This window comes from Protomyctophum parallelum (assembly GCF_964188405.1).
Source record: "Protomyctophum parallelum genome assembly, chromosome: 7".
Taxonomy (NCBI): Eukaryota; Metazoa; Chordata; class Actinopteri; order Myctophiformes; family Myctophidae; genus Protomyctophum; species Protomyctophum parallelum.
The window spans coordinates 3,454,840-3,478,568 of NC_139705.1; the positions used below are offsets into that span (position 1 = coordinate 3,454,840).

General features: G+C 40.5%; 1 protein-coding gene across 1 annotated transcript; it reads left to right on the top strand.

The window, feature by feature from the left end:
* Window positions 1-1,944: 1,944 nt before the first annotated feature.
* Window positions 1,945-21,550, top strand: LOC310861382 (protein NLRC3-like; the record flags this gene model as incomplete). Its single annotated transcript, XM_083768802.1, has 5 exons — window positions 1,945-1,996; window positions 2,285-4,118; window positions 16,975-17,139; window positions 20,764-20,892; window positions 21,463-21,550. The coding sequence occupies exons 2-5, from the start codon at window positions 2,347-2,349 to the stop codon at window positions 21,548-21,550; spliced, it is 2,154 nt and encodes a 717-aa protein (XP_083624928.1). The 5' UTR covers window positions 1,945-1,996; window positions 2,285-2,346.
* Between the last annotated feature and the right edge of the window lie 2,179 nt (window positions 21,551-23,729).

The following is a 23,729-nucleotide window of genomic DNA, read 5'->3' on the forward strand; positions in this document are numbered from 1 at the left end:
TATAAATGTAATTGAAAAAAACTGTTAGTTAGAATGCAATTGAGGTTGGCGTGGTGTTTTTTAGGGGAACTGCAGCACAAGCGCAAACTTCGGACTCGAGTCCCACGTTCCCCCGGCCACCAACAACCCTGTCTGCCCGCTCTGAGTAGAGCCCTGAGCCCCGCAGCGCGACTACTGTTCTCTTCCCTTTCTTTCTTCCCCTCTCAGCCACAGGCTGACTGTACACCCACTGTAATACCGTAGTTAGTTACCACAACATTGTTCAAGTGAACTATAGTGTGTTTGTTTGTATTCATTGTAATAATCAATATATCGCTATGATGAATTATCGGCCTGGTTGTCCGAGCCGAGTGGGGAGGGGGGCTCTCTTTCTCTTTCTCTCTCTCTCTCTCTCTCTCTCTCTCTCTCTCTCTCTCTCTCTCACACACACACAGCCCAGTTCATTGCGTGCTGTGTGTGTGCTATGAACAGCCTGCACTGCAGCCTGCATGACCAGAAGACTAGGCTCAGTGCCCCGGCGGTGAGAGGGGGCATCTGAGACGGGCTAGACTACATGCGCGGCGATAAATCATCATAGCGATATTGATTATTACAATGAATAAGCATAAACACACGTACTTGAACAATGTTGTGGTACATAGGATATTTGAAGACTGATATGCATTTTAGCCCGGTGCAGTGCCGCTACTCAACCTGTGAGCAGGGCTCCACAGCAGGCTGAACTTAGCCGTGGTTGATGGCATGTCAGCGGGCGAGAGAGATTTTCGAGCAAAAAAAAAAGAGAGACTTTCACCCAGTATGAAGCTAAATGTGACACGAAAATAGTAGCATAAGTTGCTATGCTACTACTGCCACCAAGCCCGGCGAGCCCGCATAGAAGTCGATGGGGAAAGTTAATCGGCACTATGACGTCATCATCATGATAGCATTGTTTGATAGCCGTTCTTATCTCCCGAGGGGCGTGACATTGGGCCTTTAAGGAGATAACTGTTACAATCAGGGCTCCAGACTAACTTTTTCACAGGTAGCACTGGTGCCACCTACGTTTTCAGTTGGTAGCGCCACCACAAATTAGGTAGCACCAACTTTTTCTTTGTATGACCTTATCACCAAGGCTAGCAAAGGTTTTCTTTGCTGAAGCATAAATGCCTTAAATTAAGCACATAACATGGAATATTTCTCACTCACACACATTCTATAGGAAATTATTATAATTAATTAACCTATAGTGCATTTTTCCATATCGTTATTATCATTTGGCTATATGAAACAGAAATGATGAGACACACCCCTTACCTTCTGCATGGGCATGTTCAACCTAATGGCCAAAAAGGATATTTAACACGGAGGTGCCCCTGTGCCCACTCTTCTGCATGGGCAATGGGCATGTTCAACCTAATGGCCAATAAGGATATTTAACACTGAGGTGCCCACGTGCCCACTCTTCTGCATGGGCAATGGGCATGTTCAACCTAATGGCCAATAAGGATATTTAACACTGAGGTACCCACGTGCCCACTCTTCCTGCACCCTTTTGCAATGTGAAATGCCACCGAATTCATAATCCTTGCCCACTTTGCTCGTCTTTTCTTTATATGGAATGAACATGTGAAAGCTGATGTGCTTTTATTGTGAAGGGGAAAGTTTCTAAACGGCATATTTCCATGTGCTGAAACTAGCTGCTCACAACGTGTGGTGGACGTGACACGTTGTGAGCTTGTAAATATGCTATTTTCAGCATGCAACACCACGTAGTACGACGAAGAATATACCAGGTCTCACGTGGAATATGTTGACATATGTGTGTGTGTGTGTGTGTGTGTGTGTGTGTGTGTGTGTCGTGTGTGTGTGTGCGTGTGTGCGTGTGTGCGTGCGTGCGTGCGTGCGTGCGTGCGTGCGTGTCTCTGACACTGCAGTCAAACCACACCTGGACTCACCACACCCAGTCAAACAACACCTGGACTGAAGACACCCAGTCAAAACACAGGTGGACAAAGTAAGAATGTGCACTCATTGAAAATTCATGTTAATAAATTTAAATCATAGACTAAATGTTCAAATAATTATTGTCTGTATCAATTATATCCAAGTGCATATAATGAAGCTAAACAACTATCAACTCAACAGCTGGACAAAAACAACCGATCTTGTGTTGTTACTTTTGCCTGTTTTTCTGAACAAATTGCATAGTTTCTGGAGGTATTTCATATTAATGTGTGCTGTATACATGTAAAGTTATAAATTAACCTCAATGTTTAAAACATAAATGTTCTTCTCATTTCAGATGTCAGTATTTTGAACGATTATAAGGACAGTCTGAACAGTTTTGATGAAGCGAAAGACGACATGACGGAAGAGTCTGGAACCTCCGTCACCGGCACCTACTCAGAGCTCTACATCTCAGTGGGAGAGAGTGAAGGGGTTAATCGCCAACATGAGGTGATACAGCTTGAAACAGCTTCCAACATGAAGACCTTCCATGAACCAATCAACTGCTGTAAAATCTTTAAGATCCTCCTCCCTGGCAGAAAGACACCCAGCACAAGTGTTCTGACCGAAGGCATCGCTGGCATTGGAAAAACATTCTCTGTGTGCAAGTTTCTTCTGGACTGGGCAAGAGGTTTGGAGAATCAAGATATAGATCTCGTGGTTCCCTTTTCATTCCGGGAGCTGAACTTGGTCAGAGATAAGCAGTACAGCCTTCTCAACCTGATCCATGATTTTCACCCAACATTAAAGAAGGTCACAGCAGAACAGCTCGCTGCCTGGAAAGTTTGCTTCATCTTTGATGGCCTCGATGAAGGCAGGTCTCCATTGCACTTCGACAAAAATGAAATCATCTCTGATGTCACAGTGACATCATCGGTGGATGCTCTGGTGACAAACCTCATCAAGAGGAATCTGCTCCCCTCGGCCCTCCTCTGGATAACCACCAGACCTGCAGCAGCCAATCAGATCCCTCCTGCATGTGTTGACATGGTGACAGAAGTGCGAGGGTTCACAGACCCCCAGAAGGAGAAGTACTTCAAGAAGAGATTCAGTGAAGAGAAGCTGGCCGACAGAGTTCTCTCACACTTGAAGACATCGAGGAGCCTCTACATCATGTGTTACATCCCACTCTTCTGTTGGATCATTGCTACCGTTCTGCTGGACATGTTGAGGACACACACCACCATTGGACAGCTGCCCAAGACCCTGACTGAGATGTGCTGCCACTTCCTGATGGTTCTGACAAACAGGAAGAAGCAGAAGTATGATGAGACCCATGATGTCAAAAAGAAAGCAAACGAAAAGGGGACTCAACAGAAACTCACAGAGACTGACAGGGACGTTCTTCTGAACCTGGCCATGCTGGCATTTGGACATCTGGAGAAAAGTAGCATCATGTTCTACCAAGAAGACCTAGAAGAGTGTGGTCTTGATGTGAAAGACGCCTCGCTGTACTCAGGAGTGTGCACGCAGATCTTCAAGAGAGAGAGTGTGCTGTTTCAGAAAACTGTCTACAGCTTTGTTCATCTGAGCATCCAGGAGTTTATGGCTGCAGTCTACCTGTACCACTGTTTCACACAGAAGAACATGAAGGTACTGAAGACATTCCTGGAAGATGAAAAATACAGAAGTAAGAGCTCCCTCTCCGACTTCCTGAAAGCTGCTATGGAAAAATCCCTGAAGAGTAAAAATGGCCACCTGGACCTACTTGTTCGGTTCCTTCATGGCCTCTCACTGGAGTCCAACCAAAGTCTGTTAGGAGGCCTGCTGGGTCAGACAAAGAAAAGTCTGTTAGGAGGTCTGCTGGGTCAGAAAAAGAAGGAGATCCAGAAAGCCATCCAGAACCTGAAGGGGATGTTAACTCGTGATGATGTCTCTCCTGACAGATGTATCAACATCTTCCACTGTCTGATGGAGATGAACGACCAATCATTACATCAGGAGATCCAACAGTTCCTGAAGTCAGAGAACAGAACAGAGAAACTGTCTGAGACCCAGTGTTCAGCTCTGGCCGTCATGCTGCAGATGTCAGAGGAGGTTCTGGAAGAGTTGGACCTGGACAAATACAACACATCAGAGGAGGGGCGAAGGAGACTGGTCCCAGCTGTGAGGAACTGCAGAAAGGCTCGGTTAGTAGTCGAGTGAATAGAAACATCCTAGAGTCAATCTGCCATTACAGTTAACACTATAATTATAAATGAAGGTTGGCATAAAAGGTGTCTGCATTTCAAATAGTGATTAGTGGTATTGTCTGTATTGTCTGCATTGTTCTGCATTGTTCCACGCCCCTTTTAACACCATAAAAGACAGCCAAAATACTCAACGTTAAATCCGCTTCACTGTGGTGAAAGCACTCAGTAGAACAAGTTGAAAGGTGTCACTCACAGATCTATAAGCCTACATTGCTTTGCATCGCAACACATTGACAGCTTGTAGGTCTGATTAATTATCAAAGCGAGTCCCTCGATGCGATGTAATATAAAAAGCAAAAAAGCAGCCAAAGCTTTTGAAAGTGGTACAAAGTTGACCTAGAGGGAAAGGCCATGGAGTCACTTAATCCTCCATTCTCCAGGGACCGTGTGTGTGATATGATCTGTAGGGTCCATCCTCCAGGGACCATGTGTGTGATATGATCTGTAGGGTCCATCCTCCAGGGACCATGTGTGTGATATGATCTGTAGGGTCCATCCTCCAGGGACCATGTGTGTGATATGATCTGTAGGGTCCATCCTCCAGGGACCATGTGTGTGATATTATCTGTAGGGTCCATCCTCCAGGGACCATGTGTGTGGTATGATCTGTAGGGTCTATCCTCCAGGGACCATGTGTGTGTCATCATCTGTCTAGCATGAAGGTGCACAACACACATCCTGGCAATAATTTAAAGATAATGTTGTGTAGTAGCTGGCGAATTAAATGATCAATGCTGTATAATGGCTGAATATCCATGGACAACTTAAGTTATAATCAACATAGTTTGTCTAAGCTCCAGATTCAATAATGCTATTTTAACTGCCACGGTTCTTTTAATTACTCCGTTAAAGGAGCATAAGTTAACAGTTGTTGCTTGTGAAATGGATCAACATTAATAATATAAGACACTTCTTATATCTGTGCATATGTTTGATGCAACGTTTGGAGCTGCTCATTTACTTTTCTTGGTTTAACAAAAAAGAAAAGAAAAATGTACCACATTGGATAATTCTTTCCTAATTCTTATACAAGCTCACAATGCTGCGGCCTGTTGTGAGCTTGTAGATCGACTATTTTCAGCCAAAATCAGTCATTATGATGACATCAAGGCCCGCCACAATACATTTTAGTCGACTAAATCAACTGTAGATTTAGTCGACTAAAACTTATGACATTTAGTCGACTAAAACTAGACTAAACACTAAAACATTCCAGGTGACTAAAATGTGACTAAAACTAAATGAAAGCTATTCAAGAGACTATGACTAAAACTAAAATCAAAATGTGCTGCCAAAAACAACACTGGACTTATAACATTGTGTAGGTTATGAAATGTTATAATATTGTAGGTTATTAAATGTTATAAAATTGTAGGTTATGACATGTTATAATATTGTAGGTTATGAAATGTTATAATATTGTAGGTTTTGAAATGTTATAATAGTGTAGGTTATGATGCATGTTATAATATTGTAGGTTATGAAATGTTATAATATTGTAGGTTATGCAATATTATAATATTGGGGTCAATTCAAACTAACAGTAAAGCCTACAGCTGTGGCCCAGCCTGAGGAGACAGGGAACAGAAATAGAGACTGAATGCTGGTCTCCAGCAGCTTGTTTGTAAAGCTTTTACAACGTTTAGGCAGTAAATATCCAATGTTGTTGTTCAGTCTTCATTTCACTCCTTCAACTGCTGGTTGAAGTCTTTGATATCAAAATGTGTTGTCAAGTGGTGTCTATATCTCTGGATAACTAGATAGGAGATGTTTTAGTTAACTTCAATGACAGTGAACTAGCTATCATTTGTTTTTATAATCTCTTATTTAATCTGCATTTACAGACTTGTTGGCTGTAAACTCAGAAAGACAGACGTTGAAGTTGTGGCTGCAGCTCTCAGCTCTAATCCTTCCCATTTGAGAGACGTGGACCTCAGTGAAAACGACCTGCAGGACTCAGGACTCTGTGCTTCACTGAAGAGCCCACACTGTAGACTGGAAGTTCTAAAGTAAGATACATTTACCACATTTATTTTGATCACTTCTGTTTAATTATGTGAATATAATATGAATGCTGTGGTGAGAATGTATTAACCCATTCTGACCTGAGATCAGATTCTAAAAATGTCTTCTACATCCTGACAGTTTTCTGAAAAAGCTATGTTTCAGTCAGTCGTTCTTCGATTTTTCAAAAGTAGCAGACCTACAAGCTCATAGCGCGCCACTCGGTGGCGCGCTATGAGCTTGTAGATCTGCTATTTTTCAATAGCTAAAGCATAGCATAATTCTAACACCAAAAGGGGTCCCCGCCCAAAATGGGTTAATAAGCTTGATATTGAACGTGTAATATCCCTTTAAGGCAAATGTATAGGCTATTTCGACATACAACGTGGTTGCGCACCGAAAATAGCTGATCTACAAGCTCACTGTCTCCAAATGTCTTAATGCTCAGGGTGGGATCTATGTTGTTTCTCTGCTCTACATGTAAAATGTCTTGAGACAACTTGTTGTGAGTCGACACTTTAATAAAATTGAACTGAATTGAATCACAGCGCGTCGAGGACACAACACTTGTGAGCTTGCAGATCGGCTATTTTCAACGTTCAACCCCTTGTAGCTATGCCACAGTTATCGAGCTTTACCGTGGTACGCATTAATACATAATCAATAGTCTGCATCTACCTACTGTACTAATCAATTATCATTCTATTAGTCTAGGTCTGTGGTTCCCAAACTGAGGGTCTGGACCCCCAAGGGGGTCCCCAGAGGATTATCTTAATGTGCAGCATTGTTTTCTCACTGAACAGTAGACAAACCAACAGTATAATATAGTATAGTGTACAATATACAGAGTATCTGTACATTTCTAAAGCCCAAACTAGGGCTGGGCGATATGACGATATATATCGTATTTTCGATAGAAAATGTCTATCACGAAAAAAAAGCTATATCGCTTATATCGCCGTTTCGCTTTACGGCAGTATTTTACGTCACAGCGCTTATATACGGCATGCCCAGCAGCCCACCGCGCGCACTGAAAACAGTGAGCGAACACCTTTCGGATGTCTTCTCTATTATATACTCTAAGCAGGCCAACACGACCACAACACAAGCCGAGGTGGTGCTTGCACCTAAAAGAGGGGCAACGTCTTCCATTGTATGGATATGGAAGTGGTTTTGATTACATGAAGGGAGATGATGGCTGACGAGATTCAGAGCGGTGTAAAGGGCACGTTCGGAAATACCACACCAGAGCGAACTCATCTATCAGTTTGCATTGCACAATGCACAGTCCGCCTAGTGCGCTATTTCCGAACGCGCCCTAAAGTAACCGGTCATTCACTGTTATAAATGCAGGTTTCATGTTGGGTCAAATTGATAAATTGCGTGAGCCACGCATGTTTTACACAGTTGAACAATAAGCTTGTCCGTCGTCGGGTGCACTGCAAACTTCTTCCAAGACGTTCCTCTTACCTGTGCAGTCCTCCTGCTGCGTGTCTCTGTCTTGTTTTATTGTTCCAAATAAATTATTCCATTTGAAAAGTCCTTAATTCAGCAACAGCTTACAACAACAACACAAGACGCTGACTTTGTTGTGATCATCAAAAAAAAGGAAAAGAAAAAGCCCCACTCGTCCCAGACTCCCATATACGCACTCTCCATGGGCATGGAGAGTTGACAAGATCGCGTTCTCTCTCACTCTATCGCCTGTAGTCAATTAAACATCGTTAAGCTGCCCAACGTCTTTAACAAACTAAACTATAACTACAACAGAACATGTTGATTCCCTATACAGAGCTTAAATGAACTGAAACAACTGTAGTGACAAACTGTGACATGAGATATTTATTTTTTCCTTAAGCCAATTTAATGCAGACACAGGCCTGTACTTCTGTGTCTTATTTCTTTCTTTTTTCTTTTTAATTGTCATAATAATAATAATTATTATTAATAATACTAATAAAACGTTATTTGTATAGCACCTTTCATGACATGAAATGCAGCTCTCAAAGTGCTTTACAGAGCAATGGAGAAAAAAAGAAAAGCAAGGCAACGACATTAAAAAACAAGCAGTAATGCAATACAGTGAGGACATGAATAACAAAAAATAAAAGATCAATTAAAAGCAATGTTGTAGAAGTGGGTCTTGAGCTGTGCTTTAAAAATGTCTACAGAGGCTGAACAATTGAGTTCAGCCTCTAATTATTATTATATACATTTTATTTTGTAATATTTTGTACTTGCTTTGGGCCTGTCTGTGCATGGGAAGGGCATCAGTATTATATTCATATAATTAGACTGGATAATGTGAATTTAATTGTTTTTTGAGTGGTGCAACCATTATAGACAGCTATGTGTGTCCCTGTCCCTGTATCCGAGCACGGAAATAGCATAACTATTGTCACCAACAAGTGTCACTGTTGTGCAGCCTAACACAGACAGAGGCCAGGGAGGAGAGCTTGTACAGTACAGTACAGTACAGTACAGTACAGTACAGTACAGTACAGTACAGTACAGTACAGTACAGTACAGTACAGTACAGTACAGTACAGCCCAAGTACAGTAAAGTACTCGACCTGAACAAAAATTTATTCTTTTAGATAAAAAAAATAGGTATCGTAAAAAATATTCTATATCGTGAGTATATCGTTATCGTGATAAAATAAATTCTATATCGTGATATGAGATTTTGTCATATCGCCCAGCCCTAGCCCAAACCACACCAAAGGGTTGGGTCGTCACAAAGTGTTTTTTTAAGATAAACCACACCAATGAAACTCATTGAGTTGCATTGGTGTGGTTGATGTAAAAACCAAAAGAAAGAAAAGTGTTTGTCCCGACCCGACCCTTTGGTGTGGTTTAAGATTTAAGGTACAATTAAATTACTTTAAAACATTTTTAAAACCAAATTGTCAAATATTACGGAAGAAAGTCACAAACATTGTGAAAATAGCTGATCTACAAGCTCACTGTGAGGCATTGTGAGCTTGTAGTTTGGCTATTTTCATAATATGTATCAGTGAAACTGAAAGGAACGACTATAATTCCAAGTACTTGTCAGGTAGGGGTCTCCCAAGTTCAGATATGTTTATTTAGGTTTAATTTGTTTTGATTTCTCTTATTTAATCTGCATTCACAGACTTGCTGGCTGTAAACTCAGAAAGACAGACGTTGAAGATGTGTCTTCAGCTCTCAGCTCTAATCCTTCCCATTTGAGAGAATTGGACCTCAGTGAAAACGACCTGCAGGACTCAGGACTCTGTGCTTCACTGAAGAGCCCACACTGTAGACTGGAAGTTCTAAAGTAAGATACATTTACCACATTTATTTTGATCACTTCTGTTTTATTATGTACTGTATTATGTGAATATAATATGAATGCTGCGGTGAGAATGTGCTAATAAGCTTGATATTGAACGCGTAATATCCCTTTAAGGCAAATGTATAGACCGATTCCGTACCGGTTTCATGGTCGCAGCCTACGTATTTCCTGTAGGCGGACTCGACGTAGCTGCGGGGGTAAAGCCCTCACCAGGCGCACCTCTTCCACTACAGTGAACGGCAGAGTGACTGATGTTAGTTTGCCTCAAACTTTACTCCTTTACCTGCTTTTTTACTAACACTAACATTACAAAGATGCCCAGAACATCGAGATGAACCTGTGTAGTTTATGGCTGCTCCAACAGTAGTGGCAACATAACAAATAAAATAAAACGTTATGTCTAATATCCACCACGATGGCTGAGACCAGAGCCATTGAGTAATGGTTGAGACAAAGCAGTGAAGAATCCTGCAAGATACATAATTTCAGTCTTACCCAATACCCAATCTTTCTGTTTTATGAACACAAGGCTGCTGTATTTTATACCTCATACTAAGCATTTAAAGTATGAGGTATAAAGTACAGCAGCCTTGTGTTAATAAAACAGAAATATTTGGTATTGGGTAAGACTGGCGTTATGTATCTTTCACTGCTTTGTCTCAACCATTGCTCAATGGCTCTGGTCTCCGCCACCGCGGTGGATATTAGACATTCCGTTTTTATTTTATTTTTATGTTGCCACTACTGTTGGAGCAGCCATAAACTACACAGGTTCATCTCGATGTTCTGGGCATCTTTGTAATGTTAGTGTTAGTAAAAAAGCAGGTAAAGGAGTAAAGTTTGAGGCAAACTAACATCAGTCACTCTGCCGTTCACTATAGTGGAAGAGGTGCGCCTGGTGAGGGTTTTACCCCCGCAGCTACGTCGAGTCCGCCTACAGGAAATACGTAGGCTGCGACCATGAGACCCGCTACGGAATCGGTCTATAGGCTACTTCAACATACAACGTGGTTGCGCACCGAAAATAGCTGATCTACAAGCTCACTGTCTCCAAATGTCTCAATGCTCAGGGTGTGCCTACCACATAAATTTTAATAACTTCTGTTTATTATGCACTGTATTATGTGAATATAATATTATTGCTGTGGTGAGAATATTAATAAGCTTGATATCATGCAGGTAACCCAAGCTTATGGGCTTGAGTAGATGTTAAAATTACCCAAATATGTTTGAAAGTGTATTAATCCTTTAAGGCAAATGTATAAGCTTCTGAGCTACTTCGTCATACAACTGGATTACACACCATAAACAGCTGATGTACAAACTCACAACGCGTTGAGGACGCAACGCTGGTGAGCTTGTAGATTGTCTATTTTATACGTGCGACCCGTTGTAGCTACGCCACAGTTATCAAGCTTTACTGAGGTACGCAACAGATCTACACATAATCAATATCCTGCATCTACCTACTGTACCAATCAAATATCATTATATTAGTCTAGGCCTGTGGTTCCCAAACTGAGGGTCTGGACACTCAAGGGGGTCCCCAGAAGATTAGCTTAATGTGCAACTAGTGTGGTTTCTCACTCAACAGTAAACACACCAACATACAGTTTAAGTGTATACAGACTAGTATCTGCACATTTCTAAAGGTACAATGTAATGACTTTTAAAATATTTTTAAAAGCAATTTGGTAAATTGGCGAATATTACGGAAGACGCAAAGACAACATGTATCTGTGCAGTCGAGTTAAACTAAATGAAATGCCTACAATTCTTGCTTGTCAGGGTATTGGGTCCTCAGTTCAAATAATGTTTTAGGTATAATTTGTTTTTATAATATCTTATTTAATCTGCATTCACAGACTTGCTGGCTGTAAACTCAGAAAGACAGACGTTGAAGCTGTGTCTTCAGCTCTCAGCTCTAATCCTTCCCATTTGAGAGAATTGGACCTCAGTAAAAACTACCTGAAGGGCTCAGGACTCTGTGCTTCACTGAAGAGCCCACACTGTAGACTGGAAGTTCTAAAGTAAGATACATTTACCACATTTATTTTGATCACTTCTGTTTATTATGCACTGTATTATGTGAATATAATATGAATGCTGTGGTGAGAATGTATTAATAAGCTTGATGTTGAACGTGTAATATCCCTTTAAGGCAAATGTATAGGCTACTTCGACATACAACGTGGTTGCGCACCGAAAATAGCTGATCTACAAGCTCACTGTCTCCAAATGTCTTAATGCTCAGGGTGGGATCTATGTTGGTTCTCTGCTCTACATGTAAAGCTTCTTGAGACAACTTGTTGTGAGTCGACACTTTAATAAAATTGAACTGAATTGAATCACAGCGCGTCGAGGACACAACACTTGTGAGCTTGCAGATCGGCTATTTTCGACGTTCAACCCCTTGTAGCTATGCCACAGTTATCGAGCTTTACCGTGGTACGCATTAATACATAATCAATAGTCTGCATCTACCTACTGTACTAATCAATTATCATTCTATTAGTCTAGGTCTGTGGTTCCCAAACTGAGGGTCTGGACCCCCAAGGGGGTCCCCAGAGGATTAGCTTAATGTGCAGCATTGTTTTCTCACTGAACAGTAGACAAACCAACAGTATAAGTGTACAGTATACAGAGTATCTGTACATTTCTAAAGCCCAAACCACACCAAAGGGTTGGGTCGGGACAAAGTGTTTTCTTTAAGATAAACCACACCAATGAAACTCATTGAGTTGCATTGGTGTGGTTGATGTAAAAACAAAAAGAAAGAAAGGGTTTTGTCCCGACCCGACCCTTTAGTGTGTTTTAGGATTTAAGGTACAATTAAATTACTTTTAAAACATTTTTAAAACCAAATTGTCAAATATTACGGAAGAAAGTCGCAAACATTGTGAAAATAGCTGATCTACAAGCTCACTGTGAGGCTTTGTGAGCTTGTAGTTTGGCTATTTTCATAATATGTATCAGTGAAACTGAAAGTAATGCCTATAATTCCAAGTGCTTGTCAGGTATAGGGGTCTCCCAAGTTCAGATATGATTATTTACGTATAATTTATTTTTATAATCTCTTATTTAATCTGCATTCACAGACTTGCTGGCTGTAAACTCAGAAAGACAGACGTTGAAGCTGTGTCTTCAGCTCTCAGCTCTAATCCTTCCCATTTGAGAGAATTGGACCTCAGTGAAAACGACGTGCAGGACTCAGGACTCTGTGCTTCACTGAAGAGCCCACACTGTAGAGTGGAAGTTCTAAAGTAAGATACATTTACCACATTTATTTTTTATCAGTTCTGTTTTATTATGTACTGTATTATGTGAATATAATATGATTGCTGTGGTGAGAATATTTATTAATTAGCTTGATATCATGCAGTTAACCCAAGTTTATGGGCCTGAGTAGATGTTAAAATTACGCAAATATGTTTGAAAGTGTATTAATCCTTTAAGGCAAATGTATAAGCTTCTGAGCTACTTCGTCATACAACTGGATTACACACCATAAACAGCTGATGTACAAACTCACAAGGCGTCGAGGATGCAATGCTTGTGAGCTTGTGATTGTCTATTTTATACGTGCGACCCGTTGTAGCTACGCCACAGTTATCAAGCTTTACCGAGGTACGCAACAGATCAACACATAATCAATATCCTGCATCTACCTACTGTACCAATCAAATATCATTATATTAGTCTAGGCCTGTGGTTCCCAAACTGAGGGTCTGGACCCCCAAGGGGGTCCCCAGATGATTAGCTTAATGTGCAACTAGTGTGGTTTCTCACTCAACAGTAAACACACCAACATACAGTTTAAGTGTATACAGACTAGTATCTGCACATTTCAATGTAATGACTTTGAAAACATTTTTAAAACCAATTTGGTAAATTGGCGAATATTACGGTATCTGTGCAGCCGAGTCAAACTAAATTAAATGCCTACAATTCTTGCTTGTCAGGTTATTGGGTCCTCAGTTCAAATAATTGTTTAGGTATAATTTGTTTTTATAATATCTTATTTAATCTGCATTCACAGACTTGCTGGCTGTAAACTGAGAAAGACAGACGTTGAAGATGTGTCTTCAGCTCTCAGCTCTAATCCTTCCCATTTGAGAGAATTGGACCTCAGTGAAAACGACCTGCAGGACTCAGGACTCTGTGCTTCACTGAAGAGCCCACACTGTAGACTGGAAGTTCTAAAGTAAGATACATTTACCACATTTATTTTGATCACTTCTGTTTATTATGCACTGTATTATGTGAATATAATATGAATGCTGTGTTGAGAATGTATTAATAAGCTTGATATTGAACGCGTAATATCCCTTTAAGGCAAATGTATAGGCTACTTAACGTGGTTGCGCACCGAAAATAGCTGATCTACAAGCTCACTGTCTCCAAATGTCTTAATGCTCAGGGTGGGATCTATGTTGGTTCTCTGCTCTACATGTAAAATGTCTTGAGACAACTTGTTCTGAGTCGACACTTTAATAAAATTGAACTAAATTGAATCACAGCGCGTCGAGGACACAACACTTGTGAGCTTGCAGATCGGCTATTTTTGACGTTCAACCCCTTGTAGCTACGCCACAGTTATCGAGCTTTACCGTGGTACGCATTAATACATAATCAATAGTCTGCATCTACCTACTGTAGCTACTAATCAATTATCATTCTATTAGTCTAGGTCTGTGGTTCCCAAACTGAGCGTCTGGACCCCCAAGGGGGTCCCCAGAGGATTAGCTTAATGTGCAGCATTGTTTTCTCACTGAACAGTAGACAAACCAACAGTATAAGTGTACAGTATACAGAGTATCTGTACATTTCTAAAGCCCAAACCACACCAAAGGGTTGGGTCGGGACAAAGTGTTTTTTTAAAGATAAACCACACCAATGAAACTCATTGAGTTGCATTGGTGTGGTTGATGTAAAAACAAAAAGAAAGAAAGGGTTTTGTCCCGACCCGACCCTTTGGTGTGTTTTAGGATTTAAGGTACAATTAAATTACTTTTAAAACATTTTTAAAACCAAATTGTCAAATATTACGGAAGAAAGTCGCAAACATTGTGAAAATAGCTGATCTACAAGCTCACTGTGAGGCATTGTGAGCTTGTAGTTTGGCTATTTTCACAATATGTATCAGTGAAACTGAAAGTAATGCCTATAATTCCAAGTGCTTGTCAGGTAGGGGTCTCCCAAGTTCAGATATGATTATTTAGGTATAATTTGTTTTTATAATCTCTTATTTAATCTGCATTCACAGACTTGCTGGCTGTAAACTCAGAAAGACAGACGTTGAAGCTGTGTCTTCAGCTCTCAGCTCTAATCCTTCCCATTTGAGAGAATTGGACCTCAGTGAAAACGACCTGCAGGACTCAGGACTCTGTGCTTCACTGAAGAGCCCACACTGTAGACTGGAAGTTCTAAAGTAAGATACATTTACCACATTAATTTTAATAACTTCTGTTTATTATGCACTGTATTATGTGAATATAATATTATTGCTGTGGTGAGAATATTAATAAGCTTGATATCATGCAGGTAACCCAAGCTTATGGGCCTGAGTAGATGTTAAAATTACCCAAATATCTTTGAAAGTGTATTAATCCTTTAAGGCAAATGTATAAGCTTCTGAGCTACTTCGTCATACAACTGGATTACACACCATAAACAGCTGATGTACAAACTCACAACGCGTTGAGGACGCAACGCTGGTGAGCTTGTAGATTGTCTATTTTATACGTGCGACCCGTTGTAGCTACGCCACAGTTATCAAGCTTTACCGAGGTACGCAACAGATCTACACATAATCAATATCCTGCATCTACCTACTGTACCAATCAAATATTATTATATTAGTCTAGGCCTGTGGTTACCAAACTGAGGGTCTGGACCCCCAAGGGGGTCCCCAGATGATTAGCTTAATGTGCAACTAGTGTGGTTTCTCACTCAACAGTAAACACACCAACATACAGTTTAAGTGTATACAGACTAGTATCTGCACATTTCTAAAGGTACAATTTAATGACTTTTAAAATATTTTTAAAACCAATTTGGTAAATTGGCGAATATTACGGAAGACGCAAACACAACATGTATCTGTGCAGTCGAGTTAAACTAAATGAAATGCCTACAATTCTTGCTTGTCAGGGTATTGGGTCCTCAGTTCAAATAATGTTTTAGGTATAATTTGTTTTTATAATCTCTTATTTAATCTGCATTCACAGACTTGCTGGCTGTAAACTCAGAAAGACAGACGTTGAAGCTGTGTCTTCAGCTCTCAGCTCTAATCATTCCCATTTGAGAGAATTGGACCTCAGTGAAAACGACCTGCAGGACTCAGGACTCTGTGCTTCACTGAAGAGCCCACACTGTAGACTGGAAGTTCTAAAGTAAGATACATTTACCACATTAACACATTTATTTTGATCACTTCTGTTTATTATGCACTGTATTATGTGAATATAATATGATTGCTGTGGTGAGAATGTATTAATAAGCTTGATGTTGAACGTGTAATATCCCTTTAAGGCAAATGTATAGGCTACTTCGACATACAACGTGGTTGCGCACCGAAAATAGCTGATCTACAAGCTCACTGTCTCCAAATGTCATAATGCTCAGGGTGGGATCTATGTTGGTTCTCTGCTCTACATGTAAAGCTTCTTTAGACAACTTGTTGTGAGTCGACACTTTAATAAAATTGAACTGAATTGAATCACAGCGCGTCGAGGACACAACACTTGTGAGCTTGCAGATCGGCTATTTTCGACGTTCAACCCCTTGTACGTAGCTATGCCACAGTTATCGAGATTTACCGTGGTACGCATTAATACATAATCAATAATCTGCATCTACCTACTGTACTAATCAATTATCATTCTATTAGTCTAGGTCTGTGGTTCCCAAACTGAGGGTCTGGACCCCCAAGGGGGTCCCCAGAGGATTAGCTTAATGTGCAGCATTGTTTTCTCACTGAACAGTAGACAAACCAACAGTATAAGTGTACAGTATACAGAGTATCTGTACATTTCTAAAGCCCAAACCACACCAAAGGGTTTGGTCGGGACAAAGTGTTTTTTTAAGATAAACCACACCAATGAAACTCATTGAGTTGCATTGGTGTGGTTGATGTAAAAACAAAAAGAAAGAAAAGGTTTTGTCCCGACCCGACCCTGTGGTGTGGTTTAGGATTTAAGGTACAATTTAATTACTTTAAAACATTTTTAAAACCAAATTGTCAAATATTACAGAAGAAAGTCGCAAACATTGTGAAAATAGCTGATCTACAAGCTCACTGTGAGGCATTGTGAGCTTGTAGTTTGGCTATTTTCACAATATGTATCAGTGAAACTGAAAGTAATGCCTATAATTCCAAGTACTTGTCAGGTAGGGGTCTCCCAAGTTCAGATATGTTTATTTAGGTTTAATTTGTTTTAATTTCTCTTATTTAATCTGCATTCACAGACTTGCTGGCTGTAAACTCAGAAAGACAGACGTTGAAGATGTGTCTTCAGCTCTCAGCTCTAATCCTTCCCATTTGAGAGAATTGGACCTCAGTGAAAACGACCTGCAGGACTCAGGACTCTGTGCTTCACTGAAGAGCCCACACTGTAGACTGGAAGTTCTAAAGTAAGATACATTTACCACATTTATTTTGATCACTTCTGTTTTATTATGTACTGTATTATGTGAATATAATATGAATGCTGCGGTGAGAATGTGCTAATAAGCTTGATATTGAACGCGTAATATCCCTTTAAGGCAAATGTATAGGCTACTTCGACATACAACGTGGTTGCGCACCGAAAATAGCTGATCTACAAGCTCACTGTCTCCAAATGTCTCAATGCTCAGGGTGTGCCTACCACATTAATTTGAATAACTTCTGTTTATTATGCACTGTATTATGTGAATATAATATGATTGCTGTGGTGAGAATATTAATGAGCTTGATATCATGCAGGTAACCCAAGCTTATGGGCTTGAGTAGATGTTAAAATTACCCAAATATGTTTGAAAGTGTATTAATCCTTTAAGGCAAATGTATAAGCTTCTGAGCTACTTCGTCATACAACTGGATTACACACCATAAACAGCTGATGTACAAACTCACAACGCGTTGAGGACGCAACGCTTGTAAGCTTGTAGATTGTCTATTTTATACGTGCGACCCGTTGTAGCTATGCCACAGTTATCAAGCTTTACCGAGGTACGCAACAGATCAACACATAATCGATATCCTGCATCTACCTACTGTACCAATCAAATATCATTATATTAGTCTAGGTCTGTGGTTCCCAAAATGAGGGTCTGGACCCCCAAGGGGGTCCCCAGATGATTAGCTTAATGTGCAACTAGTGTGGTTTCTCACTCAACAGTAAACACACCAACAAAAGTGTATACAGACTAGTATCTGCACATTTCAATGTAATGACTTTTAAAACATTTTTAAAACCAATTTGGTAAATTGGCGAATATTACGGAAGACGCAAACACAACATGTATCTGTGCAGCCGAGTCAAACTAAATGAAATGCCTACAATTCTTGCTTGTCAGGGTATTGGGTCCTCAGTTCAAATAATTGTTTAGGTATCTTTTGTTTTTATAATCTCTTATTTATTCTGCATTCACAGACTTGCTGGCTGTAAACTCAGAAAGACAGACGTTGAAGATGTGTCTTCAGCTCTCAGCTCTAATCCTTCCCATTTGAGAGAATTGGACCTCAGTGAAAACGACATGCAGGACTCAGGACTAGTGGAGCTGCTCTGTGCTTCACTGAAGAGCCCACACTGTAGACTGGAAGTTCTAAAGTAAGATACATTTACCACATTAATTTTAATCACTTCTGTTTATTATGTACTGTATTATGTGAATATAATATGAATGCTGTGGTGAGAATGTATTAATAAGCTTGATATTGAACGTGTAATATCCCTTTAAGGCAAATGTATAGGCTACTTCAACATACAACGTGGTTGCGCACCGAAAATAGCTGATCTACAAGCTCACTGTCTCCAAATGTCTTAATGCTCAGGGTGGGATCTATGTTGGTTCTCTGCTCTACATGTAAAGTGTCTTGAGACAACTTGTTGTGAGTCAACACTTTAATAAAATGGAACTGAATTGAATCACAGCGCGTCGAGGACACAACACTTGTGAGCTTGCAGATCGGCTATTTTCGACGTTCAACCCCTTGTAGCTACGCCACAGTTATCGAGCTTTACCGTGGTACGCATTAATACATAATCAATAGTCTGCATCTACCTACTGTACTAATCAATTATCATTCTATTAGTCTAGGTCTGTGGTTCCCAAACTGAGGGTCTGGACCCCCAAGGGGGTCCCCAGATGATTAGCTTAATGTGCAACTAGTGTGGTTTCTCACTCAACAGTAAACACACCAACATACAGTTTAAGTGTATACAGACTAGTATCTGCACATTTCAATGTAATGACTTTTAAAATATTTTTAAAACCAATTTGGTAAATTGGAGAATATTACGGAAGACGCAAACACAACATGTATCTGTGCAGCCGAGTCAAACTAAATGAAATGCCTACAATTCTTGCTTGTCAGGGTATTGGGTCCTCAGTTCAAATAATTGTTTAGGTATAATTTGTTTTGATAATCTCTTATTTAATCTGCATTCACAGACTCGCTGGCTGTAAACTCAGAAAGACAGACGTTGAAGTTGTGGCTTCAGCTCTCAGCTCTAATCCTTCCCATTTGAGAGAATTGGACCTCAGTGAAAACGACCTGCAGGACTCAGGACTAGTAGAGCTGCTCTGTGCTTCACTGAAGAGCCCACACTGTAGACTGGAAGTTCTAAAGTAAGATACATTTACCATATTTTGATCACTTCTGTTTTATTATGTACTGTATTATGTGAATATAATATGAATGCTGGGTTGAGAATGTATTAATAAGCTTGATATCATGTTAACCCAAGCCTATGTCCCTGAGTAGATGTTAAAATTACCCCAAACATGTTTAAAAGTGTAATATCCCTTTAAGGTGAATATCGGCTACTTCATCATATAACAGAGTTTCTCACAACGCGTAGAGGAATTGTAGATCGGCTATTTTTGACTTGCGACCCGTTGTAGCTACGCCACAGTTATCGACCTTCTAAATAAATTATAATAATACTAATATTACGGAAGAAAGAGCCAAACATCGTGAAAATAGCCGACCTGCAAGCTCACTGTGAGGTGTTGTGAGCTTGTAGTTTGGTAATATTTTCACATTAAAGGTGTAGTGAAACACTTTTAGAGCATATCCGTGGTCATCATATTGGCATACCTAACAATGGATGCATGCCGAAATTCTCATTTGTGTGTGTTTTTATATCAAGTCCATAAAAATAAAAATGTAATTACTTCCTTAAAACTAAAACGTGCTGCGTGATGACTGATGACGTGTAGAGATACACATCAATGAAAGCCAATGAAAATGAAGCTCACCCGTTTGAGTCCCATCCCTGCGCGTCCGTCCAAACACAGCTGCTACTGATTACAGAAATCCTCCGTTTTTAATCTCATTCAAGATGACATCCAGACTCGTTTTAAACTTAATCATCACGCTAACGTATGTATATGGTCATGTGTACAGGTTAGAGATAAACCCCTAGATTTGCTGCAGGGTTAATGTATGGTTACAATTGCAAGTGCTTCTAAGGATGGGGGGGTCCCAGTTCAATATATAAGTCTTTTGGGGGTCCCAGTTCAATATATAAGTATTTTGGGGGCTCCCAGTTCAATATATAAGTCTTTTGGGGGCTCCCAGTTCAATATATAAGTCTTTTGGGGGGTCCCAATTCAATATATAAGTCTTTTGGGGGGTCCCAGTTCAATATATAAGTCTTTTGGGAGTCCCAGTTCAATATATAAGTCTTTTGGGGGTCCCAGTTCATTATATAAGTCTTTTGGGGGTCCCAGTTCAATATATAAGTCTTTTGGGGGTCCCAGTTCAAATATGATTATGTTGGGGGTTCAGGGTTTGTTTTAATGGAACTAAAACATCCAGGTGTGAAGGCACCCTAAGTGGGACAAGAGAGTCCTTGAAGCAGGTTTTAAATCCAGGTATAATGCATATTATAAATGTGTCATTCATTCATTCATTCATTCATTCATTCATTCATTCATTCATTCAGTAATTCATTCATTCATTTATTCATTCATTCATTCATTCATTCATTCATTCATTCATTCATTCATTCATTCATTCTTGTATGATTCCATCTGGTGTTTCAGACTGGCTCAGTGCTTCTTGTCAGAGAGATGCTGTGAAGCTCTGGCCTCAGCTGTAAGCTCTAATCCCTCCCTAAGAGAGTTGGACCTGAGCCTCAACGTGGTGAATGATTCAGTCCTGAAGAACTGCAAGTGAGTAGACTTGGGCTGTGTCCATGTTGGACAGTGCAGTGTTTCCCTTTACAGTGTATTCACTCTGACACAACGCCATGCATGCAGAGAGAACAATGCAGTGCCTCAAAGAAACTCTAAAAATGTGTACTCTAAACAACAACAATAATCTAAATTAAGAACAAGACATATCCAAGATATATGTGCATAGTAACGTTGCATCAAGAAGGTATAAAAGGAGAATGGAGTGCTATAGGGGTTAAGGTGGAGTCTGAGGAGGTGATGAGATCCAAACTGGGCAGCAGTGAGTATGTCTGGATGAGCTGCAGGGCCAAGATAATGATAGGAGAAACACTGTAGTGTCAACTAGTGCAGACGTTGTGTTAGACAGTCAGACATTGATGCATTGTTGTTCTACTTCCTACAGAGTGAAACACTGTAGTGTCAGCTAGTGGAGACGTTGTGTTAGACAGTCAGACATTGATGCATTGTTGTTCTACTTCCTACAGAGTGAAACACTGTAGTGTCAGCTAGTGGAGACGTTGTGTTAGACAGTCAGACATTGATGCATTGTTGTTCTACTTCCTACAGAGTGAAACATGGAGGAGAAGATGGGTTTAATTCTACACTCATTTCAAAACGTGAGTATCTGTCTGTCTGTGTCAACATCACACGTTAACATTTTATACACTGTTGTATACTTGGTTGATGTTGTCCTGAAAACTCTTGTGCTCTCTACTCTGTGCTCTTGGCCTGGTCCTTAACACCATCAAGATGAGGTCATGTCGTTTGACAGAAACAATGGGCCTCATTCACTAACCTGGTCGTAAATAACATGTATTTTGTCTATATTTGGCATGAGTTCAATTGTGACGTGCGATGCATGAAAGGTGGTGCAGAGCCGTGATGTGTGCGGATCACAGGTGTGTCTCGTTTTTGTTAGAAAGTCACAAGTGTTCTCCGTGTTGATCATTTGCATTGTTCCACACTCCATTTGACGCCATACGAGACAACTGGAAATAAAAATCACACTTGTGTGAACTGAGCGGCACAACTATACATTTATTGGTATAGTTACTGCTCTGTACTGTATTGTAGTGGGCTGTGCTCTATGCTGTACTTTGAAAATGACAGAGTTCCCGTGTGGGGGTCCCCGGAACATCTAGACCCCCAGGAACGTACCCAGGGGGCCGGGACGGTTCTGGCAAGCCTTTGCGCGTCCGAAATGGTTGAGAAATGACAGAGTTACCGCGTTGCAGCTTTCCGTGCTCGGACAGAGAGACAGACACGTTCACATAGAGACAGACACGTACACAGAGAGACAGACACGTACACATAGAGACAGACACGTACACATAGAGACAGACACGTACACATAGAGACAGACACGTACACATAGAGACAGACACGTACACAGAGAGACAGACACGTACACATAGAGACAGACACGTACACATAGAGACAGACACGTACACATAGAGACAGACACGTACACATAGAGACAGACACGTACACATAGAGACAGACACGTACACGTAGAGACAGACACGTACACGTAGAGACAGACATGTACACATAGAGACAGACACGTACACATAGAGACAGACACGTACACAGAGAGACAGACACGTACACATAGAGACAGACATGTACACAGAGAGACAGACACGTACACAGAGAGACAGACACGTACACAGAGAGACAGACACGTACACATAGAGACAGACACATACACAGAGAGACAGACACGTACACATAGAGACAGACACGTACACATAGAGACAGACACATACACATAGAGACAGACACGTACACATAGAGACAGACACGTACACAGAGAGACAGACACGTTCACATAGAGACAGACACGTACACAGAGAGACAGACACGTACACATAGAGACAGACACGTACACAGAGAGACAGACACGTACACAGAGAGACAGACACGTACACATAGAGACAGACACGTACACAGAGAGACAGACACGTACACAGAGAGACAGACACGTACACATAGAGACAGACACGTACACAGAGAGACAGACAAGTACACACAGAGACAGACACGTACACATAGAGACAGACACGTACACATAGAGACAGACACGTACACAGAGAGACAGACACGTACACATAGAGACAGACACGTACACATAGAGACAGACACGTACACATAGAGACATACATGTACACATAGAGACAGACACGTACACAGAGAGACAGACACGTACACAGAGAGACAGACACGTACACAGAGAGACAGACACATACACAGAGAGACAGACACGTACACAGAGAGACAGACACGTACACATAGAGACAGACACGTACACATAATAATAATAATAATACAGTGTTGTTTTTGGCAGCAAATTTCTATTTTAGTTTAGTCATAGTCTTTGGACTGAAACTTCATTTAGTTTTAGTCACATTTTAGTCACCTGGAATGTATTAGTGTTAGTCTAGTTTTAGTCAACTAAATGTCATAAGATTTTAGTCGACTAAATCTACAGGTGATTTAGTCGACTAAAATGTATTTTGGCGGGTCTTGATGCCGTCGTAATGAGTGTTTTTACACTTGCTGAAAATAGCTGATCTACAAGCTCACAACGCGTCGCGCTGCGACGCGTTGTGAGCTTGTAGATCAGCTATTTTCAGCGTGCAACCAAGTGTAAAATTACTTATACTGGATCTCTTGTCTACTAGTCCCTTCCTAACATTTTAGTCTAGTTTTTATTTGTCGACGAAATTGTCAATATATTTAGTCTTAGTTTTAGTCATCATAGCTTAGTTTTCATTTAGTTTCCATTTGTTTTTGTCAGTGAAAAAAGGTAGTCGACGAACATTTTTCGTCTC